The sequence below is a fragment of the Macaca fascicularis genome, chromosome 15 (assembly GCF_037993035.2).
Source record: "Macaca fascicularis isolate 582-1 chromosome 15, T2T-MFA8v1.1".
Taxonomy (NCBI): domain Eukaryota; kingdom Metazoa; phylum Chordata; class Mammalia; order Primates; family Cercopithecidae; genus Macaca; species Macaca fascicularis.
The window spans coordinates 116,287,775-116,303,455 of NC_088389.1; the positions used below are offsets into that span (position 1 = coordinate 116,287,775).

Consider the following 15,681-nt stretch of genomic DNA (forward strand, 5'->3'; position numbering starts at 1 on the left):
GGAGATCGAGACCATCCTGGCTAACATAGTGAAATCCTGTCTGTACTAAAAATACAAAAAATATTAGCCAGGCGTGGCGGCGGGCGCCGGCAGTCCCAGCTACTCGGGAGGCTGAGGCAGAATGGTGTGAACCCAGGAGGCGGAGCTTGCAGTGAGCCAAGATCGCGCCACTGCACTCCAGCCCGGGTGACTGAGCAAGACTCCGTCTCAAAAAAAAAAAAAAAAAGACTTAAAGTAAATAGGACCAGCAAACAAAGAATTTTAAATCAAAATAACTCAATATTCATGAGGGAAAATTATCTTATCTCACTAGAAAAATAAAAAGAATAGAAAAAACACTCAAAAAATTACCATATAATGTCCTTGAATGACATAAACATGGGAAACTAGGGCAAACCATAAAGGAAATAGCCCAAATTTAAAAGAATATATAAAAGAAAATAAAGATGAACTAAAACTTAAAAGGGATATTAAAGAACTATTTTAAAAATCAATATCTTAATTTCATGAAAAGTAGAAGAAAACTCAGTTCTGATTAGAAGAGAAAGCACAACAATACTCATCAATAAATCAGGGGGTTTTAACAATTTTCTGCCAAATTATGGTTTTCTTATTTTTTCATTTTCCACAAAAATCTCAAAAGGGAGTCTTTAGATCTTAAATACAAGAGCTAAAGAAAAATAAGAGATAGCTAACATATTCCTTAAATAAACTAAATACATCTTTAAGTCTTAAAGCTTCTAATACACTTGGAAAACTAAAGTCACCTCAGGGTTCCTTTCTTTAAAACAACACCCATAAAAGCTACTAATTACTTATACAATACATAAAGACAGGCTAGAAATATGTATGTTAATAAATACACAAACTATGTACACATGCATCCTTATTTTTTCCAATAAGCATTTTAGCCAAATACTCAAAGTTTAAAACTCACATGTATGCCACAGGCAAAGGCAAAACTCTTTTTTCTCTTTTTGAGACAGAGTCTCACTCTGTCACCCAGGCTGGAGTGCAGTGGCACAATCTCAGCTCACTGCAACCTCCACCTCCCAGGTTCAAGCAATTCTCCTGCCTCAGCCTCCTGAGTAGCTGGGACTACAGGTGCGCGCCACCATGCCCGGATAATTTTTTGTATTTTTAGTAGAGATGGGGTTTCAGCATGCTGACCAGGCTGGTCTCAAACTCCTGACCTCGTGATCCACCCGCCTTGGCCTCTCAAAGTGCTGGGATTACAGGCATGAGCCACTGCGCCCGGCCAAAGGCACAATTCTAATAATTTAAGGAATTACTTTAATCTTTGTGCAAGGAGACAACTGAACTTAAGTTCTAGTCAAAGGGTGCCTTCCCTAGTTAACCTAAACTCAATCAACTTCTTCCTTTGTTCTATATCCTATTTTTCTCAATTTGCATTTTTTAATATTTCACATGTCTTACAGTTGTAATAACTGGTCTCATAATTTTTCTATTTTTCTCTTCTTCATGGGGTGTTTTTTTTGTTGTTGTTGTTTTGGGTTTTTTTGTTTTTTTTTGTTGTTTTTTTTTGAGACGGAGTCTCGCTCTGTCGCCCAGGCTGGAGTGCAGTGGCCGGATCTCAGTTCACTGCAAGCTCCGCCTCCCGGGTTCACGCCTTTCTCCTGCCTCAGCCTCCCAAGTAACTGGGACTACAGGCGCCCACCACCTCGCCTGGCTAGTTTTTTGTATTTTTTAGTAGAGAGGGGGTTTCACCATGTTAGCCAGGATGGTCTCGATCTCCTGACCTCGTGATCCACCCGTCTCGGCCTCCCAAAGTGCTGGGATTACAGGCTTGAGCCACCGCGCCCAGCCCTTATTTTTCTCTTCTTAAGATTGTAAGTTTCCTGAGCATTCACACTATGCAACACAAATATGACTATTAAAGAAAACAGTGACATATTTTACCTCCATGTTCTTCAAAACATTCCCATCCATACTCCTTCCTTCTAGCCTCAACAATACCCATATTGCATGTATCCTTTAGAAACACATTGAGAGGGCACATACACACTCCAAGACACATTTGTGACCCAAACATTTTTCTTTTTTCTACCACATGCAATAGAATTCCTCATAAATTTTGGATTCTCAGTTCTTGCAGGTCACTAGTTGACTATAAAAAAGCATTTCGGCCAGGTGCGGTGGCTCACGCCTGTAATCCCAACACTTTGGGAGGCCAAGGTGGGCGGATCATGAGGTCTGGAATTTGAGACCATCCAGGCCAACATGGTGAAACCCCGTCTCTACTAAAAACACAAAAAATGAGATGGGCATGGTGGCACACGCCTGTAGTCTCAGCTACTCGGGAGGCTGAGGCAGGAGAATCATTTGAACCCAGGAGGCGGAGGTTGCAGTGAGCCCAGATCACACCACTGCACTCCAGCCTGGCAATACAATGAGACTCTGTCAAAAAAAAAAAAAAAAAAAAAAAGCATTTCATTACTAAATCTAAGAAAAAGCTGTAGCATTTTAGATTTTAAAAATTAAGTACTCTCCATAAGAAAACATTGGAGAATGCTTCTGGACATTAGTCTGGATAAAAATTTATTTAGTAAGACCTGGAAAGCATAGGTAACCAAAGCGAAAATTGACAAATGAGATTACATCAAGCTAAAAAGCTTCTGAACAGCAAAGGAAACAATCAACAAAGTGAAGAGATAACTTACAGAATGGAAGGAAATACAGACTACTCATCTGACACTAGATCAATAACCAGAATATATAAGGAGCTCAAATAACAGCAAAAAAGAAAAAAAAGAGAAAGGATTTTTTAAACGGGCAAAAGATCTGAATAAATATTCTCAAAAGAAAACATATAAATGGGCAATGGGTATAGATAAAAACGCTCAACATTACTAATCATTAGGGAAATGCAAATCAAAACCATAATGAGAGATCGTCTTATCCCAGTTAAAACAGCTGTTACCAAGAAGACAGAAAATAATAAATGCTGGTGAGGATAAGGGGCAAGGGGAACACTCATACACGGTTTGCAAGAATCTAAGTTAGTACAGCCACTATGGAAAACAGTATGGGGGTTCCCCAAAAAACTGAAAATAGAATTACCAGATGATCTAGCAATCCTACTGTTGGGTATATATCCAAATGGAAGGAAATAAGTATACTGAAGACTATCTGCATTCCCATGTTTACTGCTGCACTATTCACAAAAGCCAAGGTATGGAATCAACCTAGGCGTCCATCAATGAATGAATATATAAAGAAAATGTGGTTTATTTACACAATGGAATATTATTCAACCATAAAAAAGAATGAAATCCTGTCATTTGAGGCAACATGAATGGAACTGGAGGACATTATGCAAGTGAAACAAGACAGGCACAGAAAGATAAATATCAATATTCTCTTTCATACAGGGAAGCTAAAAAAATTGATCTCATAAAAGGAGTGAATAGTGGTTATCAGAGGCTGCCAAGGGTAATGGGGAGCGGGAGATAAAGACGAGTTTGTTAATGGATACAAAAATACATTTCAATAGAAGGAATAACATCCAGTGGTAACATAGTAAGGCAACTATAGCTAATAATAATTTACTATATATTTCAAAATAGCTATAAAAGAAGATTTGGAATGATCCCAACACAAAGAAATAATGAATGTTTGAGGTGATGGATACCCCATGTACCCAGATTTGATCATTACAGATACATTTGTATCAAAATATCACAGGTACCCCCATAAACATATACAATTACTATGTATCCATAGAAATTTAAAATAACATTTTTAAAAACTGAGTAGTTACAAGGTGAGAGAATCATGTTACAAAAATAGTTCTAGATTCAACAATCATACAAATGAAATCCCTTACCTTTTGGTCCAATCTTTGCAAGAATAGAATGAATCTGTACCATTAAGTCCTCATGTGGGGGAGATTCTTTGCTGGCATTCATAAGTAACTGCAACAGTATTTGAGAACCACCTTTGGTGACTAAGAAACTCACTCTTCTACCTCCACCTAACAATAAAAAAGAAATTGAAACAACAAATCCTCCCATATTAGGTATCATAACTTGTTAGCATTCAAGAAATGGTTAAAACTGATGACTTCTAAAATCAAACAAATACGGCCGGGCGCAGTAGCTCACTCCTGTAATCACAGCACTTAGGGAGGCCGAGGCAGGCGGATTCACCTGAGGTCAGGAGTTCAAGACCAGCCTAGCCAACATGGTGAAACCCCATCTCAGCTAAAAATACAAAAATTAGCCAGGCATCGTGGCGCACACCTATAATCCCAGCTACTTGGGAGTTTGAAGCAGGAGAATCTCTTGAACCAAGGAGGCAGAGATGGCAGTGGGCAGAGATCGCACCACTGCAGTCAAGCCTGGGCGACAAAAGCAAAACTCCATCTCAAGCAATCAATCAATAAAATCAAACAAATACCGTCAACATATTTTGTTTAATCTCATTTATTTAGAAAATAGAACACAAAGGGTAAACACAAATCATGCTGAAATTCTAGGTTCAAGGCTGTGAAATACATGGCTATGGGGTAGTCTGAGGGATACTTGAAAAGATACCAAAAACAAAGCAACGACAACAAAGTATGAAATTTCAGTTTCTAAATTCCAATATTCAGAATAGCCTCTATAAGAGTATCAGAAAATTCCAAATAAAGTGAATATGATACATTGTTGATCACTGTTTAGAAACAGAAATTAGACCAAAGAAACAAAAACTTACCAGCTGACACCAGCTCAACAAGAATGCTTAAGATATTAAGTGTAGTTTGAAGATCTTTTGTGTTCTGAAATAAATAGTTTGTTTTATTAAAACATTGTAAACTTTTGATTCCCAAACTTTTGAATCCACTGGGAACTACCCATATTTTACAAATAACCTTTCCAATTTCTCTAGGAACAAATGTATTCAGGTTTTCACTATTCTTTCATCATTTCAGTCTGTTTCCTTCTGCCTTTAAGAATTTTTACAAATCATTTTTAGTTATTATATTACTTGCTTAATATTGACATTACTCCAAGAAGAATCATTCTGTCATTTGAATTCCTCATCTTTCTACCAAACAGATAATAAAAAGTAAATGAATCAAAATTTAAATGGCACTACAATGTATGTCTGGTGACTACTCAATCACCTAGCTGCCCTCCCAGAAGATGATCATGTTATTAATTTCTTTTGCATTCTGCCAAAGATAATATGCACATATAAAAGAAATCCATGTAAATATACATGTGCATACAGGTTTATTTCTCCAAATGGTATTGCTCTATAGGTACTATTTTGCACCTTGATATTTTACATATCAATAGATAAAGCGCTGCTTCTTCTTGAGGGCTACAGGATATATTCCATTATATGTCTATATCACCATTGTTTATTTAACCAGTCATCTACCCATGAAATATTTAGGTTGCTTTTAATATTTTGCTATTAAAAGTTTCAAATTTAACTAAGGATATATATTTACACGTGGTAAAGTACATCTGTACAGTAAGGTAAATGCCTACAATTTCAAGTTCAAAGAATATGGGCCTTTATTTTAATAGATATTACCAAGCTGCTCTCTAGGAAATAATTTATACTACCATCAGCAATGCAGAGGAGGGGCTATTTCTCCAAGTTTGGACAACCGATCTCATAAGTGAAAATGTTTAAACATTGTACTTCGGTTTTATTTATCTTATTAAAAGTAATGCTCAATCTCAAGTGACATCTGTGTTTCTTTTTCTGAGAACTGTGCATAGCCTTTACATGGTTTTTGAGGGTTTGGTTTTGTTTTTTTTTCCTTCCTAAATGAAGAAGTTCTTTTTTTTTTTTTTTAGATGGAGTCTCACTCTGTCGCCCAGGCTGGAGTGCAGTGACCCGATCTCGGCTCACTGCAAGCTCCGCCTCCCGAGTTCAGGCCATTCTCCTGCCTCGGCCTTCTGAGTAACTGGGACTACAGGCGCCCGCCACCACGCCCGGCTAATTTTTTTTTTTTTTTTTTTTTTTTTTTTTGGTAGAGACGGGGTTTTAGTAGAGCGGGTTTTACCGGTCAGGATGGTCTCAATCTCCTGACCTTGTGATCCACCCGTCTCGGCCTCCCAAAGTGCTGGCATTACAGGCGTGAGCCACCACACCCGGCCTTTAACTGAAGAAGTTCTTTACATGTCAAAGAAATTATATAAGCCAAAATACTTTTCCTCAGTTTTCCAAGTATCCATGGTGTTTTTTTCTACATCCTTTTGTTAATATAGTTGAATCTATCAATCTTTTATAGTTTCTATTTTTTCATACTTAAAAAAGCCTTCTTTGTTGTAAGATTATTTTAAAATTCCTCTCTCTTTCTCTAGTATTATTATTCCATTTTCCATGCTTAAATATTTGCTTCATATGGAATTTATTTGGGTGTGGAATGCAGGAAATCAGGATTCAATGTTACATTGTTCCAGATAGTTACCACTCTATTCCTCACTGATCTGAAATGCTACCTTTAATAAATAATACTAAATTCCCATATGCATTTTGTTTTTGGATTTTCTATTCTGTTACATTATAGTAGTAGTCTATCTATTACTCATGCATAATTTCCAAACTATTTTAATTACTGAAGACTTCTAATGTTCTTTGATATTTAATGGGGATAGTCCTTTCTCATTTATCTTCATTCTCAGAAATGTGCTTTATATTTTGCTGACTATGTCTCCCCATTTGGACTTTAAAAACAAAACGGTTAGGCCGGGCACAGTGGCTCACACCTGTAATCCCAGCACTTTGGGAGGCCAAGGCAGGCGGATCATCACCTGAGGTCAGGAGTTCAAGACCAGCCTGGTCAACATGGTGAAACCCCATCTCTCCTAAAACTACAAAAATCAGCCAGGCATGGTGGTGTGCACCTATAATCCCAGCTACTTGGGATGCTGAGGCAGGAGAATCACTCGAACCTGGGAGGCGGAGGTTGCATTGAGCCGAGATCACGCCACTGCACTCCAGCTTGGGCGACAGAGTGAGACTTCATCTCAAAAAAAAAGAAAAGAAAAAAAATTTGGTAAAATTTTGGTTAAAAAATTTGGTAAAAGAAAGAAAAAACATGTTGGTAACTTTTATTGAGATTGCTCTGAAGTAACAGATCAGTCTAGGGAGAAATGACATCTTCATGATGCTAAGACCTCCTATTGAAGAACATGAATTCATTTCTTGTTCTTAACATTGCAACTGAACAAAATACAGAATCCTGATTCTGAATACATCCTGTTGGTTCACCCAAAACTTTACACTGGCATAGAAATTCAATTATCATCAATATAATACAGTTAACCAATATGTGTAGTAAAATCACAAATGTATATCAGCTAAAACAATAAACGATAATTTTCAATGTCAACCATTTGTTTTAAGCTAAAGATTTATTTCCAGCTAATGCTTTATTTTCTATTACCAACTAGAATGGCATGTTAGGATTACAATTTAGTTATCATTATAATTGTAAAAGGGAAATATACTTCAACAGTCACCTAACACATATTAGAATATTTATACCACCATTCCAAATAGTATTTTAAAAACCTAAAACAAACTTTCATTCACTGGCTTTACCTCTAAAATAAAAATTGTTACATATATATATACACACACGTGTGTATATGTATGTGTATGTGTATATATGTACGTGTGTATGTGTTTCTGTGTGTATTTATACACACACATAGGCTTTTTCTTCTTCAGTATCGCTTGGCATTAGTAGTTACATAATTAAAGTGTGTCACTGATTTACCTCTAATGTTGACAGCAGAATTTCCATTCCTGTAGAACCTTTGGCTGTCATTTCTCTCCTTGTTTTTTCTGAAAAGTAGCAAACAATTTTTTTCTCAAATATACATTTTTAACAGTATGTATAGTTTGGTTGCATATAGCTAATAAAAATTCAACAAGCCTCCACTGGTACAGTAAACACTCTGACTTGGTTCACAGACATTCTTCCCTGTGATGTTGCTAATTCTACCGCATGTGGACTTCGAGATTTCAGTTAACACAGCATTCTTCACATTTCATCACAGCTCCTGTCATGAATTAGGTGATCCCTATTCATTCATTTAGAATCTTAAAATCGATAATATAGTACAGGTGCCAGAACTAGGGAAGGTAGGAGTCTTGCCTCATCTTCATGAGTAGAACTAGAAAACTGTTCATCAAAATGGGTGAAAATAAAAACCTACAATGTTTTGATCGCATTAATACCTTTTTTTTTTTTGGAGATGGAGTCTCACTCTGTCACCCAGGCTGGAGTGCAATGGCGCAATCTCCACTCACAACCACCTCCACCTCCAAGGTTTAAGCAATTCTCCTGCCTCAGCCTCCTGAGCAGCTGGGATTACAGGTGTGTGTCACCACGTCTGGCTAACTTTTGTATTTTTTTTTAATTATACTTTAAGTTCTAGGGTACATGTGCACAACGTGCAGGTTTGTTACATATCTATACATGTGCCATGTTGGTGTGCTGCACCCATTAACTCGTCATTTATATTAGGTATATCTCCTAATGCTATCCCTCACCCCCCGCCTTCCCACAATAGGACCCAGTGTGTGATGATCCCCTTCCTGTGTCCAAGTGATCTCTTGTTCAAGGCAGCCCTGCTGCCTCCACCAAAAAATATTGAGTTGTAAAATAAAACACTGTTTCAAATATCTAATGTATCCTTGATATAGTATTTTAAAGGCCCCCGATTTAATATTAAAGCCAAATTATTTTTCAATATTAACATCACCACTAACAAGCCATTACATTTTCACCTCCATGAAGGGTAAAAAAACTCTCTTCCTTTGAAGACAGTATAATGCAGCCTCCCCTTGTTAACATTCACCACTGTTTTGTTTACACCTCACACTAAATGAGAATTAGGTGTTCATACTAACAGTTTTCTACTCTACTCCAAATTCTGCCATGATCTTGGGAGACTTCAATGCCAATGTAGAAAATTCATTCAAATACCTAGTTCCATAGTTTCTTGACCTCATAACAAAATCCTTCCCTCTGTGCTCCAATTCATCAACATTCTGGATGGCCATTCTCAGGACCTCAAACTGCTCTGCCTCTGATATCTTAACCTCTAATCTTTTAATTATGGACCATAACCTCCTAACATTTCTATTCATCTTTCCTTTATAAAGACTATATAAACCTCACTGTCATCTTTGTTGAAACTTCTTATCCAGTGCGAGGTAGCACTGTTTTCCCACAGTATCAGTCCCCTCCATGCTTAACTTGGATTCCAAGCACATCCACCCCCACCAACTTTCCCACCACAAACCCTGATACAGAAGTGAATCCCAAAAAGCTAAGTTCCCTACTCCTACATCAGAGTTAAAATAACACCACAATTTAAGACTGTTAATACCATAAAATTAATGAATTCCAACCTCACTTGGGAACACAAAACTGCTCCTTTCACTTATCTTAGCTCACATCTATCACCATGGGCCCTGCCATAGCCTATAGCTATTCCAACATTTATAGTAGCCCTCAATCTTTCCTCTCATTCTCTGGACTTCTCAGAACCTAAATTTTTCCTCATTAAAATGAAGCAAAGTAATAGTTAACAAAACATTTTACTAATAACAACCAAACTGTATATGCTCCTGTACCAAAATCCTTGACAGTCTTGCATTCCTTCTGCCAATAAATGGCAGAGAGGAGCAGGGAAGTGGAGGTTAGGAAGAAATGTCCCTTCATCTATGTTCTGAATTCCATCCTTTCTATGTTCTTATGAACCTTTATCTTCAACCTCTACCAACTATCGGTTGTTCCTCCTCAACCAATAAATACACTTTTTATTATTCCACATACTTACCAAATCTTATTTTACCCTGCCTCCCCCTCTATTTCCCTCTTTTCTTTCTCAATGAAGCTCCTCAAACAAGTACTCTATATTCCCTGTGATTATTTCATTTGCCACTCACATTATAACATACTGTAATCTTCCATCTAATCCTATCACTTGAAAAGTGCTTTTGTTGTGATCAATAATTTGTTAATAATCCAACCAAAAAGAACTTTAACTAACCTTCCTAACACTTAGTACTGTTGACTACTGCATCTTCCTTTGGCTTCTTTAAATATAATCCTTCCCAGTTATTATAATGCTGTATTCTTTCTTCAACAGCTTCAATTATCTGAATGTTAGATTTAGATTTACAGACAAGAATTTTAAAGCAGCTATTATAATAAATGACATTAAAGAAGTACACAATGAATGAAAAGACGGGAAAACACTGCAGAGAAATAGAAACTACAAAAGCAAAAGAACCAAGTGCACCCTTGAGAATAAAGAAAATAACACCTGAAATAAATTATCAGACAGCTAACTGGAAGAATGCATAGGAAAGAGGCAGTGAAACTGACAAGAGAACAACAGAAATTATCCAACCCCAATAACAGAGAATTAAACTTAAAAGATACAAGCCTCAACAATAGCTGAAAAAAATACCAAAAATTTAATATATGTATAATCATACTTCCACAAGACAAATAGAGAAAATAAGGGAGAAAAAAATTGAGCAACCAAAAATGTCCCAAATTTGGCTAAAGATAGAAATTTACAGATTCAAGAATATCAGTGAATTACAAGCAGGATAACTATGAAGAAAACTACAGCCAGTCAAACTTGAAAAGCAAAACCAAAAAAAAAAAAAAAAAAAAAATCCTGAAATCAGCTAGAAAAAAATCACATATAACATTCAGGAAAACAAAGATTCAAATGACAACAGAGTTCTCATTTGAAATTATGGAGGCCATAAAATGGTGGAAACACAATTTTAAGCACACTTTAAAATGCTAAAAGATGATGACAATGATGAAACTGCCAACCCAGAATTCTATATCCAGTAAAAATATCCTTCAAAAATGGTGAAATAAATTCACCGTCAGATTAAGAAAAAAAAAAATCTTCCACAGCCAATCTGAACTACCGGAAATGACAAAATTCTGTAGGCTAAAGAGAAATGGCACCAGACCAAACTCACATCTTAGAAAATAATAAAGAGCTTTCAAAATGGTAAATATCTCTGCAAATGTAAATTCTACCTTTTTTCTTCTTAATGTCTTTAAAACATACATGACTGGATAAAGCAAAAATTGTGTTGTAATGTATATAGATGTAGATATATATGACAATTACAGCTGAAGAACAGCAGAAAAAATTTAAGATTCTAAATTTACATGAAGTAACAATAATAATTCTAAGCAAACTGTGAAAAGTTAATGACATTTACTGCAATCTTCAAAGAAATTACTTCTTAAAAATGAAAAGAGGTATAACTAAAAAGCCAATAGGTAAATTAAAACAAAATTCTAAAAAAAAACAAATAATCCAAAATAGGGTAGGACAGGAAGAAAAGGAATAAAAAACATAAAAGACAAAGAGAAAATAAAATTGCAGACCTAAATCCAATCAACAACTACATTCAATGTTAACAGACCAAATGCTCAAATGAAACACTCAGACTGTCAAACTGGTTAAGTATTTTTTTAAAAAAGATCCAACTATATGCTGTCTACAGAAATCATACTTTGGATTCAATGACACAAAAAGGTTGGGAGTAAAAGAATGGAAAAGACTGTATCATGCAAAACAACAACCGCAGGAAAGCTTGAAGGGTTATACTAATATCAAAATAATATCAAATTATTACAAAATAAACTTCAGACAAAGAACACTACCAGAGATAAAGAGAAACTTTCCATAATGATAAAGGGGTAAAACATCAAAGACATAAAATCATGTGAACGCACTTGATTATCTTCACAAGACCCCCCTTAGAGCCCTATCTAAATGTGCACAGTTCCCAGGACACAAGCCTCAGCTTTTTCACTCTACATCTCCTTCTAAGGAAACTTAATTCCACCCCTGTTACTTTAACTATCAATATGTTGGCTCTTAATCCTGCTCTTCATTCAGAACTTCTTTATAAAGCATAAGATGTGTAAGCAATAATTATAACACTGTATTGCTGGGATTCTAGTATGTATAAACATAACATGTAAATCAATAACAGCATAAGGAGTGAGAAGGAAATGAAGCTATATGGGGAGTTTTGATACTGACTGGAATTAAGTGCACCACAGTACACTGTAAAAAGATGCACATTTTAATCCTTACAGGAACCACTAAGAAAAGACCTACAATGTCTTAAAGTTAGATAACACAAAAGCAGTGAAAGAATGAGAAGAATGGAAAACACATGAAACAAAACAAATAGCAAAATGGCAGATGTAAATCCAATCATATTAATAAATGCATTAAATTGGAAGCACTAAAACACTCAGACTAGTTAAGAAGCAAGATCCAACAATATGTTATCTTCAAGAAACACACTTTAGATTTGAAGGTACAAACAGGTTCAAAGTAAAAGGAACGAAAAAAGGTACGATACGCAATGAGTAATCATTAGGCAGCTGGAGTGGTGATATTACCATTAGACAAAATGAACTTTAAGTCTAGAACTATAATGAGACAAAAAGCAATATTTCACAATGATGGAAGAGGCAAACTATCAGGAAAATGAAACAACTATAAATGTACACACAGCTAACAACAGGGCCTCAAAATACATTAACCAAAACCTGTCAAAATTAAAAAAATAATACACAATTTAATAACATTTTAACACCTCTTAATAATTAACAGAGCACCTGAATAGAAAGATCAACAGTGTATAAGAGATCTGAACAACACTATCAACTAACCTGACCTAATTGATATGTATAGAACACTTCGCCCAACAACAGCAGAATATACATTCTTTTCAAGTAGGCACGGAACATTTTTCAGGAGAAACCATAAACTAGGTCATAAAACAAGTCTCAAGCAATTCCAAGAATTGAAATAATTCAAAGTATATTCTCTGGCCACAACAGAATTAAATTAGAAATCAACAGAAGGAAATTTAAGAATTCCTGAAATATTGGGAAATTAAACAACACACTTCTAAAACACCTATGGGTCAAAGAAAAAAATCACAAAGAAAATCAGAACATATTGTCAACTGAATTAAAACAAAAATACAATATATCAAAATTTGTAGAATGTAGCTAAGGCAGTGTTTACAGGAAAATCTATGGCTTTGAATGCCTCCAGTGGAAAAAAAGGTCTCAAAATAAATAATCTAGACATCCACTGTAAGAAAATGGCGTCCAGGCGCGGTGGCTCATGCCTGTAATTCCAGCACTCTGGAAGGCTGAGGTGGGTGGATCACCTGAGGTCAGGAGTTCAAGACCAGCCTGGCCAACATGTTGAAACCCCGTCTCCACTAAAAATACAAAAAATTAGCCAGGTGTGGTGAGAGGTGCCCGTAATCCCAGCTACTCGGGGGTGCTGAGGCAGGAAAATCACTTGAACCCAGGAGACAGAGGTTGCAGTGAGCCGAGATCTTACCATTGCACTCCAGTCTGGGCAACAAGAATGAAACAGTCTCAAAATTTAAAAAAAAAAAAAAAAAAAAAAAAAAAGGCGAGGAAAGAGCAAATTAAACTCAAAACAAGTAGAAGGAAGAAAGCAATAAACAAAAGAAGGAAATCAATGAAACAAAAGGGAAAATCAATTAAACCAGAAGTTGGTTCTTTAACAATATCAACAAAATTGATCAACTTTTAGCTAGCCTAGGGTTTCCTAACCTCAGCACTCTTGACATTTTGGGACAGATAATTCTTTCTTGTGGGGGGTTGATCTATATATTACAGAATGTTCAGCAACATCTCTGGCTTCTATCCAACAGATTCCAGTAAGCCCCACTAAAAAAAAATTTACAACTAAAAATGTCACCAAACATTGCCAATGCCCCTGGGGGGAAAAGTGGGGCAAACGCAATCACTCCTGGTTGAGAACTAATGAGCTGACCGAGAAAAAAGAGAGGGCACCACCAAAATCAGGAATGACATTCCCTACTCTATAGAAACTAAAAGGATTATAAGGAAAGATTAGCAACAACCATGGGCCAACAAATTAACCATTTGCATGAAAATAGATAATATAAATGTTTCTAAAAAAAAAGCTAAAGGGAAATTGCAAGAGATAACCATGTTCACTGTACATAAGTAGTTAACGAGAGGCAAATTATGGAAATGTGTAAGTTCATAGTGTGAATAAAATGTGTTGTAGGGGTTGCTTTTTATATCATTTAAATACATAAGTAGTATATGCTTGTTGCAACAATTTAAAAGTGTTTGAAACAAAATTAGCTTACCTTATTCTCCTCCATTCCTATCCCATCAATATAGCTACTGCTAACAATTTGATATGCATCCTTCCTTTTATCTTTTGGCCTGGCTCATACAAATATTACATACAAATATAATGGTTTCTTTTATACAAAAAATGAGACTACACATATTTTATACAAAAATGAGACTATATACATTTACAGTCATATGAACTAAAGAATCTTGCTGTACGTAATATACTAAATTTAAGCCTCCAAGAGAGTGCATATAGTTACACATTTGAACTGTATGTTTCAATTATAATTTTTTTTTCAGTGTCTACAATAAAGTTTATAGGAACTCAGCCATGCCTGTTTCTTTATGTATCATCTGTGGCTGTTTTTGTGCTACAGGGCAGAGACTGTATGGCCCACAAATCCTAAAATATGTCTATCTGGCCCTTCCCAGAAAACACTAGCCATTCCCTGTCTACAGCAGTAGCTCTCCATTTTAGAACCATCCGAAAAGCTTTAACAATAAGATTTAATTAGTTTGGGGTAAGCCTGGGTGTGGGGGTTACAAGAGTCCCCATCGTAAATAATGTATTATTCATAATAGCTGCATAATATGACTATAAATTTCCAGTTTGGCTATATCAAAAATTATTCACACATTCTCTTAATGATAAACATTTAAGTAGTTTCTTGACCTTTGACATTACAAATAATGCCACAATGAATATCTCTATACTCTCTCTAACTAGCATTTTTATTTCAGTTAAAATATATTTCTTGGCCGGGCACGGTGGCTCACACCTGTAATCCCAGCACTTTGGGAGGCCGAGGTGGGCAGATCACCTGAGGTTAAGAGTTGGAGACCAGCCTTGCCAACACGGTGAAATTCCATCTCTACCAAAAATATAAAAAATTAGCCAGGTGTTGTGGCATACGCCTAGCTGGCGTAATCCCACCTACTCAGGGGACTGAGACAGAAGAATGGCTTGAACCAGGGAGGTGGAGGTTGCAGTGAGTCGAGACTGCACCACTGCAATCCAGCCCGGGCAACAGAGTAAGAGAGACTGTCTCAAAAATAAATAAAATAAATAAAAATAAAAATTATACATACATATATATATATATATATATATATATTTCTTAAAGTAAAAATCAAATACCAGGTGCTGGGTCAAACACCGGGTGCAATTTGTTTTAGCACACATTGCCAAATTATTTTCTCCAAGTTTGTAATAATTACTACACCTCCAACAGTATATGAGAGTACCCTCTCCCTGTGCCTTCAACAGCACCAGATGTCATTCTAATTTCTGTCAATCTGACTAGTGAAAGATATCTTGGTTGTTTTCATTAGCAGTTCCTGAACTGTAAGGGAGTAAAGAAAATTTCTGTACATTTCTTGGTTGTTTGCATTTCTTTTTTCAACTACAAATTCCAAACTTTTTCTCCCAAATGGATAGCTAACTGGATTATCCTATAAAGGTTGGGACAATCTTT

The 15,681-nt window shown here is 36.0% G+C and overlaps 1 protein-coding gene across 1 annotated transcript in view; it reads right to left on the reverse strand.

The window, feature by feature from the left end:
* Nucleotides 1–15,681, reverse strand: part of AGTPBP1 (ATP/GTP binding carboxypeptidase 1) — a 198,792-nt gene that overhangs the window by 133,665 nt on the left and 49,446 nt on the right. The window contains 3 exon segments of the mRNA XM_045373027.2: nt 3,848–3,994; nt 4,720–4,783; nt 7,751–7,818. Coding sequence (XP_045228962.2) covers nt 3,848–3,994; nt 4,720–4,783; nt 7,751–7,818 — 279 coding nt within the window.